The sequence below is a fragment of the Branchiostoma floridae genome, chromosome 12, assembly GCF_000003815.2.
Source record: "Branchiostoma floridae strain S238N-H82 chromosome 12, Bfl_VNyyK, whole genome shotgun sequence".
NCBI classification, from domain to species: Eukaryota; Metazoa; Chordata; class Leptocardii; order Amphioxiformes; family Branchiostomatidae; genus Branchiostoma; species Branchiostoma floridae.
The window spans coordinates 17,227,140-17,240,808 of record NC_049990.1 but is presented as its reverse complement, the minus strand read 5'-3'; the positions used below and the strand labels follow the sequence as shown (position 1 = coordinate 17,240,808).

Here is a 13,669-nt window from a genome sequence, read left to right as displayed (position 1 = left end):
TAACCGGTAATTGGAAGCATAAAACTTTCAAATAGCTACGGTTTACGCTTCCATTGCCCCCCTCCCCCCGTCTGGACAAAGGTTAAGTTATGAGGCCTTGACTCGCATGTTCCTTCTATAATAAAGTTCACTTATTTTTGAATGCCACAAGTATGAAATTTCAGCCATGTACCTATATGGAATTGCAGTATTTTTTTCTAATCAATTATGTAAATCAGTCATGTATTTGTATAAATGATGTCTAACAATATACCTCCCTTTCTCAGTTACAAATGTCACATGTTTAAGTGTCATTTCATGGAATATGGTGCGATTTAATTTCATTGTGCAAGTTACATACTGATTTGTACAATGAGCTTCTACGTTTCCACGTCAGGGTTCGAACTCTGACATTTTGCCTCCAGTCAAGTGAAGAGACATGTTAACTGGTTCGACAGTATGGCTGGGTACCGGTACATAAAATTCAGGTCCAGGTCCTGTTCAGGTCCAGAGGATTAGGTCCAGGTCCGGACCTGAACCTGGACCTGATTCAGTATGACTCATACCAATGGTCCATTTCACTACAAAGAAATCTGTTTGGTGGAGTATTAGACTTACACTGACGTTTTAAAATCATACAAAGCTAACTGCACCATTTACGATTGACTGTAAAACTTGGTAGAAATGACTATAAACTCTACTCTACTTCACTCTTGTTATTTTCTTCCACCTGCAAGCGTCAAAACGTGTGAATGCCTGATAAGATGATCTGTTAATTTTCTAATCGGTCCAACATCCGGTCCACCTAATTTTTTCAGGTCCGGTTTTTCTGGACCGGTCCAATAAGAAAAACCGGTTTTGTACCGGTCCGCTGTACCGATACCCAGCCCTATTCGACAGCATTCACAGACGGGGTGTGACACGGACAGGTTAGCACTGCAAGCTTGAAGATCTCGAACGTTGTTACCAACTTTGTCTCACAGGTGGGAACATATTTTCTGTACAGATTCTCAGTGATGGAATCAAAGTGTCTCCTGTCACTGTGAACAGGGTTTGGAAGACCTCATAGCATGCAAGTTATCGTAGCTATTACTTTGAAAAACCATGCACTAATCTCTCCTGAAAAAAAAAGTCCAAAACCCTACCCTCTGGGAATTCTTGTGGATTTCAAAATGGCGAAACGCTCGAATGTTTATCTTGTTCTCGGTGTAAAAACATGCATGTTTCTTCTCTAAAATGTTTATCTTTTTTAACTATCACAAGTATGAAATTCCCGCTATGTTCCAATATGGCAATATGGTATTTTTTCGTCAATTATGCAAATCAGTCACTACAAGTATTTCTATATTATTTGATATCTGACGATAAACAGTCGAATCCCATTGACCTAAGCATTAATCACTAGTCTATATAGCGGCCACCTGCCCAACGCAGCCACGGCCACACGATTTCCGATCCCATAGATACAGAAACACGGCATATTGTGGTCATACAGCGGCCGTATGTCACCCTGTGCCGGGTTTGAAATTGTAGTTTTCGAGGATTTGGAGTTCATGACAGGGTTATTTCAGCGGTAGCGCAAGGTAAGCGTGCGTTGAACGTTAGCGTGCAAGTCTTTGTCGCCTAATTTACCAACATTCTGTATTGCAATATCAATCATGTTCGGTATATGTGACTTGCAGGGTAAGTTAAATTCTGAGACCATCGAGACAATGTTATAACTACTTGGTGAGAGAGATATTTGTGGGTTCTGAAATCATGTGTTGCTCGTGGTCAATTGACCACACATAGTAGCTACCTGTCTATAGTGGCCACATTTCTCCAGTCCCTTGATTGGCCGCTATAGACAGGTTTGACTGTACTTGTGAACTTAAGTCGAATCGGAGCGAGTTGAGTGAATTACGTCGTAGTTTTCAAACTTACATTATGCCTTGTGAAACTACATCGTAGTTGGCTGAAGTACGATGTAGTTGAGTTTTGACCGGAGTGGAAAACTAAAGGCGTCACGCATGGCCTACCTTGTGTTTACATACATGTACACCGTGACAGGGGAAAGTTGGCAGCATACAATGCATCGAGATTCAGTTACATCAAATGCAACATGAGAGGGAAGTTAAGCTCGTTAACGTTTAACGGTTGTACAGACTTGTGAAGAAAAACACCTGGGGCGTCCTACATTCATGGCAGCTTAGTATTGATATAAATCCATGTGTCAATCATTTTCCGTAGCGTCTTCTATTTCGACTCACGCTCGCTTTGCCCTCCTTGTTTGCACACTCGATCTAAGAGCTGCATTTAGACCATCGCAGACATCTGCCGTCAACAATAAAACAGAGTAAAATTATAGTCTTTTTACAACAGGCTTAACCCTATTCGTACCTTATTTTTTTGTCGATATGTGGCGGGGATTTTGAGGCTTGCGTTTGAAACTTCTATAACCCCAAACGGCATTTTATATGGCCAACAAATTTACAGAGAAAATATGAGCATTGTAAGTAATATGTCTGCATTATGACACAATATGATAGAATTGACCGAAATTACAACCTTCCAGGTGAATGCAAAGGACAAGTACGATGGTGGTACAAAACACTATTAAATGACAATGATTCGCTTGTTGTGGGTACCTCCAAGAAGGTCTCCCCAAGACGTAATAATACTTAAAAAGACACGGTAAAATGTACTTGAGATAGTCACGGTGTCAACGGCTAGTATTGTATCTACAACTACTTATAATACGTGCTTTTATTTTCTTGCAGATCACAAAAACAGAGACATGGACGCACCTAGAAAAAAGACGTCTAGGAGATACGTGTGGGGCTGTGTCGCCTTAGTCGTTCTCGTGGTGGTGGTGATTGCACTGTCTGCTGCACTGGCCGTCTGTAGGGCGCCAAGGCCAGCGGAGCCGAAATTTAAAGTCGGGGACCCCTGCCAACCTTTCAGCCCGCCGATCGGCAGCGGGGGGCCGTACACCAAGGCTGCCGTCGCAGCAGATGCCGGAAGGTGTTCAGAGATCGGACGGTGAGTTTTATCTGATCAAATCAACATTTAAAAATGGCAAAATTGCGATAAAAATTCACGTGTGACAGTCAAAATTTTTATAACACCCATTTAACATGTGTTACCATAAAAGGCCCAGGCATGTCCCCACTTTACATATTTGTGTCCGTGTGTTATTTTCATGTGGTGCATTTTTTTATCGTGAGTGAGAGAGAGAGAGAGAGAGAGAGATACTAGGGGGTGATGCAAAAAATGAAATTTTTGAAGACGTGTTGATTGAATATGATATTTGATTCTTGTAGTGGCGTCGCGTAATACTAATACTAATAGCACGGCGATTGGACAAGAAACCAGAAGTCTCCGGTTCGAATCCCGTGCCATGCCCCGACGTTGTGCCTATGGAAAAGGCACTCAACACGTCGGAATGAAAACTTTAGATTCGGTACGATGAATGGAGTACTTGTTTGAGGACAGCCGCGCGTCTCTAGCACGTTAAAGAACCCAGCAAACGTATTGCAAAGAGTAGGGGTTACCCAGGTTGAGTGGATCAAGCTATTAGGTCCGAAATATGCAACCAGTGGCCTATAGTAGGTAGGTAGTCTTTAATACAAATCCGTTGGTTACACAATAACACCATATATTTGTATGCAATACCAACAAAACAAACAAACAAAGAAACAAACAAGATAATTATTGCTTTTGTTTTCCGGATCAACAGTGATATACTTAAGAAGGGTGGTTCAGTCGTGGACTCCGCCATTGCGACTCTCCTGTGCATCGGACTGTTCAACGCGCACAGCATGGGGATCGGCGGGGGCTTCTTCATGACCGTTTACAACAAGGAGAACAACGCGGCAGAAGTCATCAACGCCAGAGAGACCGCCCCTGCGGGAGCCTCCAAAAACATGTTCGAATCAGCTTCATCTAAAACAGGTCATTTGCATAATAGTTGTTATTGGTTAGGGTTTGGGTTGCTATGTAATTGATAGGTCTTACATTACATGTGTAAATGTTCTCATGTAAAGCAGGGGCGTATGCCACTTTCCATGTATAAGATTACCTTGAACCTGCACTGTGTTGCAGTAGTAAGAGTGGCGTCTACTATATGACATTTATCAGATTTCATTAATCTGTTTTAAGCAGGCATAATGTGTATTCCTTATTAGTCTTAATGGTGCTTTGAAATCTGTAAAGTGCTGTGTTTAAAGGCCTTGTGTCCCGTTTGGCAATCATAGTTAAACAGAGGTAGATTCATCTATATAAAGTGGGAAAGAAACGTACTTAGCTTGGGTGTAAGATAAAGGTATGTGTATTATTCATTTAAAGTCGAAACCTGTACCTTGTGTCATCAATACATTTGCAAACTTTTGTTCTGATGGTCAAATTTGATATCGTACGTTGGATGTTTATCTGTTTCTATGTTTATCATTTTAGTGGTTAGTCTTAATACTGCAGTGGGTTTATTTTATGCCCTTGGTCCGGACTTACTGTTGTTTTGGTGACGCCGTCCCCACAGTGAACAGTACGCGCGAACCCCGGCACTATGTATTCTGTAATATATTTTGTTGTTTCTTAAGGTTTAAGGTGAAATTTCAGAAAAATCACTGACATGGTGCAGAAAATTGTGTTTCATCGTTAATCTTTGTAACTGATTTTCTGTTGGGATACGCGTTAACCCCAGCTGGCTTCCGAAAGAAATGGATACACTGTGGTCCCGATACTCACCTTATTTCTATCAAGTTACAACCAAAACCTGAAATTTCTTACAGCGGGATGCCTTGGACATATGCCCATTGGGAAGTGTTAACCATTTTGGCATGAATAAATTCAAGTTCCGAAAATAGTTTCATCAGGTTGGTAGTAGAATATAGGGTATATGAGAATTGTTTTTACACGACCATTGCTTACGTTTCGATGTCTCTCAGACTTCTTCGCCAGAGCTTCTAACTGGATTTCTGATTCTCACCGCTATATGTAGCCCATGTAGGTGGCGCTTTTGCGGTGAGAAAACAATCCCAAACGTGGCTAAGCTTGTATCCCCCCCTCGTTCTGGTTCATCACTGGGGTTGACTAAATGAATTAAACTTAACTTTGCTTCCAGGTGGACTCGCCATTGCCGTACCAGGTGAGATCCGTGGCTACTGGGAGGCGCACAAGAGACACGGGAAGCTTCCATGGAGTGACCTGTTCCAACCGGCTATACAGATAGCAGAAGAGGGCTTTTGCATTGGCAACGCAATGGCTATTGCTATCACTGAGACCAAGGATAACATAACGAATCCAGACAACCACATGTGGTGGGTAGATTAACAAAAACATTTATTTTTATTTAATTGAAAACTCTAGCCCAGTTTCTTACCTTCATTTGAATCATGAAAAGTCCAATCACGGAAAAATGCGTTAGTAACACTTTGACTGTTTCTATAAAGTCCCGTCTAAGGATCTTTAAACCTAAACGTTCTGTACAAATGGTGACAAGTGATGCTAGAGTCGCAAATGCCAATTTCTGCCAACATCCTCTTTATGGTAAACCGTCATATGTAATGAATTATAATTTTTCATTTCTGCATGTGCCACCAGTGAGATTTTCTGTGACGAGAACAAAAACATTTTGGGAGAAAGACAGGTCATGAAACGACCCCAGCTTGCAAAAACGCTCCGTGCGATTGCCGACGGCAATGCAGACAACTTCTACACGGGGGACATGGCCAAGAATCTGGTGAAGGACATACAGGACGCAGGTTGGTCAATGATTGGTCCTTTTATTTAGCGGTCGTAAGAATATGTATTTGTTCAGTCAGACAGTTGTTCCTTATAGTTAGATTTTTTCAAGTCATCGTGGTCTTACTTCAGTCATTACATATAGTTTTGAAATATTTCAAAATTTGATTCTAGAATCACTCGAACTCATTGGACAACATTTGTGGAATCAAACATACGGACCGGAAGTGTGACGTCAGCAAAAGGTCAAAGATGCTTGCCAGTCGGTATCGGCCCCCTTCTCGGTTCAGGGGAGGTTTCTGGACTCCTATGTAAATGGCCCTAATAATAAGAAAGATGTTGTTTTCTGTAGGTGGAATCATCACAGAGCAGGATCTCCTGGACTACCGGGTGAATGTAACGGATCCCCTGAAGATCTCGATTGTGGGAGGCCTGACTGTTCTATCGCCTCCTCCTCCAGCTAGTGGGGCCGTCTTAAGTCTCATCCTCCACATCCTGGAAGGTAAGAAGGCACAACCTCAACCCTCAAACACCCCCAACAATGTCCGCTCAGACCCCAAGCGTGCATTTTCGTCCACCATGTGAACATCTTTCATTTGAGAAAAAGTCGTAATTTATTTGTCAGTAATCATCTCCTAATGTTTTACGGAGATTTGTATGGCATTTTGGAAATTTATAAAGAGGAAAGTCCATGTGGATATGGACGCTACATAGAGATAAAGATAAGAACACTCACACATCAACCAACGACAATACTCTGTCGTTGGAGGTTACCCTCCTTCATCACAGAGTAATAAGCACATTTTGTAAAATATACCTTTCGCCCAACACCTACCCACACCCCACACCCCCGTCTGAATAGGTTTTACAATTTCTGCACCGTGTGCCGTTTAGAGATTTGCAAGATGGGATTTCTGGTTCGGCCCTCGTCCAAAGTTGTTGCTACAGGTTTGGTCCAAAGTAACACAAGAAGGCGTAAGATGCGTAGGAAGAAACGGGAGAATTTCACAATATTGTATGTACAAGGAATTCAAATAACTCCATCTTCAATTTCTCGCTTACCCTGCAGGTTATGGTTTGGACGACTCCAGTGTGGACGGGTCAGACAAGCAGACACTGACGTACCACAGGATGGTCGAAGCCTTCAAGTTCGCCTACGCGAAGAGAACGGAGTTGGGAGATCCCAATTTCTTAGATATAGAGCAGGTTGTCCTGAACATTTCAATTCAATATAACTTATTCCTTTCTCCTGGCCTTGTTAGCCGCGTAGGCTACTTTTTATTCAAATGACTGTCAATGCAAGAGGTAGAGAATGATCTGATTGACTTTGTTCCCAATGCAATTTAATTTTCAACTAGCTTGTTTTGAAAGTACGTTTTTCACTCCGTAATGTACTTCAGTTCAAAACTTGCAGTTAAACAGATAGAATAACATTTATTGGAATGCGACAGTCTTCATTAAAGCTAAGGCACAACCCGCCGTATGTGCAATTTGCATATTGTCCGTACGCTTTTTTGGGAGGTCACGTCCCCCACGTATTTCGTGGGGAACGACTGACAAGAGTAGGGAGGAAGTACGTCAACACGGCAACACAAAGTTTTGCCTGCACGTAAAGTTCTACGGCGTGTCTGCGTGCTCCAAAATCCGTCGGATTCCCTACGAGTTCGTAAGGAGGTGGTACTTACCACTTACGGATCCCAAACGATTGCCCATGTTTTGGCACGTAGACATGAAGTATTTGCAAGTACGGCGGTTGTGCCCTTAGGTTAAGCTGTTCTCTCTTTGTGTCCCCAAAGCTCGTGAGAAACATGACGTCCCCTGACTACGCCGAATCCCTGCGTCTGAAGATAGACGACTCGATGACGCACAACTACACGTACTACGGACCGTCCTACGCGATGTCTCCGGGCGGCGGCACCTCACATCTGTCTATACTGGGGCCGAACGGCGACGCCGTGGCCGTAACCAGCACCATTAACCAGTAGTAAGTCACGCTTTCGTTACGGCACGTATGTTTGTAACTTGTTTGTAACTGACGTCTATACCTTTGCTGTCAGGGAATAATAAAACACACAAACACACCTACTGGTGGCAAGCATGCTGTTACTTACAAACAGGAGGGTCTAACTAGGGAGGTCAACAGGTTACAGCGAGCCAAGAGCAGAATGTTTTGTAGGCTAATCCTTTACGTTGCAAACATGAAATAATGACACAAAAGTGTATCTGAGTAAATCTGAGATTTCTTAGTTCTAGAATATTTCAAATTTGAGCGCAAAAGCATATCTTTAATATTGTGGTATTGATTTCTTCATATCTATCCACAGTTTCGGTTCAACGGTACGATCACCGTCGACTGGCATCATCATGAACGATGAGATGGACGATTTTTCCTCCCCAAACAAGACTAATTTTTACGGGGTCCATCCCTCTCCAGGTTAGTACATGGTACATCATACAATCTTAAGCAAAGGGCACAACCCGTTGTTGTGCTTTTTTAAGTACTTTTTGTCTGTACGTATTTTGTGTGTGACACCCGCCACGTTTTTCTGAAAACGTGGAAAAGGAATTGCAAGAGCAGGGGGGAGTACATCTCAACACACTTCACTCGCACGGTTGCGCCAGGTGTAAGAATGTGGTCTGCACGCCTGGCCGCGAGTCGGTTGCCTGCACCGTTCGTTGCGCAAGTGATAAATGAGTTGTACGGTTTCCTGACGGTACGGGGCAAGCGCTTCGTCCGTACTGGCTCCGGGAAAGTTCGACATGCACATAGAATTCTACGGCATGTCTGCGTGCTCCAAAATCCGTTGGATTCCGTATTATTTCCTACGGAGGCAGTACTTACCACTTACGGATCCCTAAAAATTGCCCCCATTTTAGCACGTAGACACTACGCAGTTGCGCGTACGACGGGTTGTGCCCTTAGCTTTAGCAATGTGATCGGGCAAAATTAACTGTGTATGGATGTGACAATGAAACTGATTGTTTTTACCCTTTTGTTTTAACCTTGGATATGATTTTGTGATGGCAAATTTTATAACATATTCATTTTTATTCCAATGGGTGCAATATGTGTAATGGCTTGCGTTTTTCCCTTTTACTTACGTTTCAGCAAACTACATCAAGCCCGGAAAGCGCCCCCTATCGTCCGTGACGCCCTGCATCGTGCTGGACTCTAACAATGACGTCAGGCTGGTGGTAGGCGCATCAGGGGGGTCGAAAATCACCACGGCAACGGCCTACGTAAGGAAATGTTTGCAACTGTAGAATTATTTCTACAACATGATTTTTTTTTAGCTTGAAAGTTCATCTGTGTTATCATTATTAAACTAGTTTAACTGTAATATCCAACACAAAAAATGGACTCACCCAAATTTTTGAGTACTTTCAACGTCACGTTATGCAGATAGAACACGTGACTCAGTAAGCAGCCCTGAACAGGGACGGTGGGCGCCATAGACTTCCTGCAACCTACGATCCACTATTTACCGAGTCACGTGTTCTATCTGCATAAGGTGACGTCACGACAGCAGTGGATTGTTTATCCCTTGACAAAGACTGGTGCTGTTCATTTGAAAATTTGGGTGGGTCCAATTTTGTTTTGTGTTGGATATTACAGTTAGAATAGTTCAATAACATGATTTTTTTATCATACTGAGATCAATGAAAATTGATACTTGAGTTAAAAGGAAACTTTCTGAATCATTAACCTAGCCTTTTCTCTGAAAGCATCCATACAATATTTTCATGATTAGTCGTTTATGTACTATGTACAAATTACAATAGATAGTGACGTCACAGAAATGGCACCCTCCTTTATCCAGTATACTTATTGGGGCAATATTTACACAAATCAAATAAGTTTTCTTTTGACAAACAGAGTCTAGTCTATAATTATGTTCGTTTATAAGATGATAATTTGTCGTTTGTTAGTTCCCACAGGACGTCAAGTAGTTCAGAAATGCCAGTGTTTTGAGGCATAAACAAATGTGTAATTTGTGTGTACGTTTGAGCCGTTAACGTAGAGTTGTTTAGCTATAACTTATATTATTCTGAATGACCACACGTTGTTGTCTGTTGGAGAAATAGCTATAAATAACCAGTTGAGCATGGGTCCATTAATTCCGTATGCTTTGAATTTAAAAAAGTAGTCCTGCGAGCTAGACCTTGTCAAAGGCTTTTTGAAAGTCAAGAAATACGCAGCATACTACTGCTGTTATTGTATATTGCTTTGTTACCAGGGCTAGCCCTTAATAATAGCCTCCGGCTAGATTGGTAGCCCTGGGTGCATTTTCCACTTTATAGACGAATAAATCAAATCAAATCAAATCAAATGCTGATTTATTTGGACAAAAGAATGTTGTTCTCACCGTTGTCGTTAGGTGGCAATGCAACACCTGTGGTTGGGACTTGACAACATCAAGTACGCCGTAGAGAAACCCCGCCTGCATCACCAGCTGCTACCACAGCAGATTGACGTCGAAAGCAGACGACCTTTTATACCAAAAGTGGGTTAACGTTAGTTCACCTTTATCCGCGGCGTAACCTATATCCGTTGTGCTGCTATATAGATTATCCAGGGATATCAAGTCGATGGACAGTAGTTTCAAATTGTGATATTTTCAAAATATTGCAGTTTGAAAGCACCATCTGTCGACTTGATACCCCTAAACACATTGTTCTTAAAAATAACGGATAAAGGTTACCCTACAAATAAAGGTAAACTAGCATTACGTCGTTGAAGGTTAAACATCCAGGTAAAAAATATACGCCAAATAGCAGTTACACAGGCAACAGGACATGACTTTGGAAAAGGTCAGACGTTTCAGACAGCATTCACTAATTCATGTTAAGTTACGAAAGAAAGTTAATGCTCAGAGTGTCACTGGTAAAATATAACGGGTGTTATCAGAAACTTTTAAGGTAAAACCGTCTGACCGTTTCAAAACATATCCAGTTGCTTGAGTCGCTGATACTTTACAAAGGTGGGTTTAGTTAGTTATTGAACACTCTTTTCGCAGAAGCGAACATGTAGGAGCGATCTACTACACGGGTGGTACCCAGGCTAGTTCACGGGTACGGTCGCCGTCGACTGGCATCATCGTCAACAATGAGATGAATGATTTGTCCTAACTGACAGATGTTTTGTGTTTGAAAAAATGTTTATTCGTTCCAGGCTGTCTTGGAGGGACTCCGACAGAAAGGTCACGATATCGAGGAGGCGGACTCCGCTATAGTCCAGGCCGTGGCGAGGATCGGTTCTAGTATCACTGCTCATTGTGACTCCCTGAAAGGAGGCTTCCCCTCAGGGTATGATTAAAACGTTAGAATGGCAGAATTGCCTTAGAACATCTATGCATGAAGTACACTCCTTTGCGCATGAGGCCGCATTCAAAATGTTGCATTCCATGTTGCAGTGCATTGTAAACTGGTCAGAATTGCCCTGAGGAAGTTGTATGTGGAATAAAGCACTTGGCATAGCCTACTTGGGCTAACTAGGGGCGTACTAGATACTACATTACTCGTAGAAATGCCATTCAAAGTGAACAATATTTTAGAAATTCCTGTTAAGTACTGTGTATGGAGAAAGATGAGAAAAGCAAAAGGTTTACAAAATAGGTTAAAGGAAGGGGAACTTATGGTGTAAGCAGTAAGGTGACATGTTCTTGTACAGTAGAAGTCAGTTAATTGCACATTTGATAAACGCACAGTGTAGTACAATATGTGTGTGTGTGTGTGTGTGTGTGCGAGCTTCTTGGTTGGTTGCACTGATTTGATATTTGTTTTAAGTAATGTGCTTCAGGTTACATTAATTTAACGTGTAGAGATTTGTGTAGGTTTTTAATTTTTCGACCTAATGTTTGTTGCAAGTTTTATGATGTGTCGTAGTGGTTGGAAATGCTGATATTGGTGATGTGGTGTATTTTTGAATTAATTCAGTTAATAGATTTTGAAGTTTTTCTTCCAACAATGTTTTATGCTTGAATTGGAAAACATTTAAGTAACGAATGATTAAATGCTTACTTAACAAAAGACGATACAAACAATTGTGTATGCAAAGTGTTTCAAATCACTATTCTGATTCAATAGACCAAGGTCAATATCTGCTCCCTACAACACCCCCCCCCTCCCCGATTTTCAAAGTCGCAGTTAACATCAATACGGGACCCGACCATAACATATAGATCATGTACCCTAATCGTGAAAACAGTGAGAGGTTCCAGAGATACACAACAGTCCATCAGCAAGTGGTCCCTTAATTTGCATAATTTCCATTCTATTTTGAAAGCTACCCCGATACCAAAAAATAAAAATCATGATCATCCGTTAATCCTATCTTAAGTTATACTTTTCAATTTTTTCCCAAAATGCTCCTGCTTTTCCAAACATAGTCGCTAGGGGGCTGAAACTCATTTCACTTCTTAATGACATCGCCCGTTCAGAACGAGAAAATCAAAACTGAAAGATCTGCTGCAGTACAAAGGGACGGCGCGGGGTTGGGGGCAAAATCTAACCATTTCCAGCTTTCTTTACTATCAACGAACACCACATGTACAAAACCAATCCATCCAGTCGTTCTTACATACACGTGACACATACATACACACAAAGAAAAGAAAGTGAAAATGAAAACATGAGTATTCCTTGAGGTAACTAGAGCGTACAAGGTTGATATTTTGGGGTGAATCCTTGTGTTCGCAGAGATACGCTTATCAAACATATTCAGTACGTTTTTATTTCAATCTCGGACGATTGAGTTTTTTGAGGCCCGCTCCTGCTGACTCATGTAGCTCCCATGCGGCTTATTACATGACCAGGAAAAATGTTTTGGCACTATCATAAGCCGCCGGCGTTATGCGACATGAAAGTTAGCGCAAGACTCATCCCCACCCCCAGTCTGCATGAGGTTAATATATATGGGTTATGTATTGAGTTTCAAAATATATCAAATCCATTTGTTACAAATGGGACATAAATATATTCTTGACTTAGTAATAAAAAAGTGAATGTAGATAGTACTACATACCAAATAACAGAAAAACAAAAGAAAATGGCTGGCCTATGGATGTCGCGAAGGCTGAGTAAAAGCCCATATATGATTACAAGCATTACTAAGATGTAAATCCATGCAGTTTTCCCCGGCAACTATTATTTTTTAGACACATATGCATCTGACCATCATTTGTAATAAAAAAAAAATATAATTTTTTTTCGCTCTGCTTCTTTGGTGATAAAAATTACTTTACAAATTTTCATTCCAATGTTTTTGATGGAATTATTCAAAAAGCAGTGCAGTAAGAAAAAACAATTAACTACATGCATTTAGGAATGAGAGTAGACGGGCGATAATCTATCTACTTTTTAACTATTTTTTTTGCAATCAATTATGTCTGATAATTCGGCCTCTTTTCTTGTGGAACGGTCTAGACAATTAGTTTACTGCAACTAGTACAGTTTTAACAGCGGCGCAAACGTAACAGGGTGGTAATCCAAACACTCCTTCGTATTGCAGCTATCGGCATTTATGGACATGGCCACTGACTAGCCTACGTTGACTACCCTAGGCATTCAAATCCACCAGTTGTTTTCAAATTGGTATGTTTCTCTATTATAACTTACTTAGTTTGTGACTTCCAGGCGGAGAAGAATTGTTAAGATTGAAATAAAGGTAAGTACTTTTACAGGGTCTTGTTTCATTGCCTCTTATACTGGATTCCAATGGGGACATGCGAACATGAGTAACTAGAAGATGTAAAAGGGGATATTAAATCTAATGAAGTAGTATCTGGAATACCTATATATTAGAAAAAGCACAAAATTTAACGAAATAAGCATAATTACGAATGATTTCTAAACAAGGTTTTTGTTGTTTCCTGGGTAAAGTGCTCAATAAAGCACTCTCTACTGTGGCCGTCCCAGCAGTTTAAGGGAGAAAGGAGAAAGAAACACGCATATTCCAGGTTAAGTGAAG

General features: G+C 41.3%; 1 protein-coding gene across 1 annotated transcript; it reads left to right on the top strand.

The window, feature by feature from the left end:
* The first annotated feature begins 877 nt into the window (after nucleotides 1–877).
* LOC118427701 (glutathione hydrolase 1 proenzyme-like) lies at nucleotides 878–11,780 on the top strand. Its single transcript, XM_035837603.1, has 12 exons — nucleotides 878–962; nucleotides 2,739–3,000; nucleotides 3,698–3,912; nucleotides 5,081–5,276; nucleotides 5,560–5,720; nucleotides 6,053–6,202; nucleotides 6,770–6,906; nucleotides 7,497–7,684; nucleotides 8,025–8,134; nucleotides 8,810–8,940; nucleotides 10,080–10,205; nucleotides 10,874–11,780. Exons 2-12 carry the CDS (start codon nucleotides 2,756–2,758, stop codon nucleotides 11,015–11,017), a joined length of 1,803 nt encoding a protein of 600 aa, XP_035693496.1. The 5' UTR covers nucleotides 878–962; nucleotides 2,739–2,755; the 3' UTR covers nucleotides 11,018–11,780.
* Nucleotides 11,781–13,669: the final 1,889 nt, after the last annotated feature.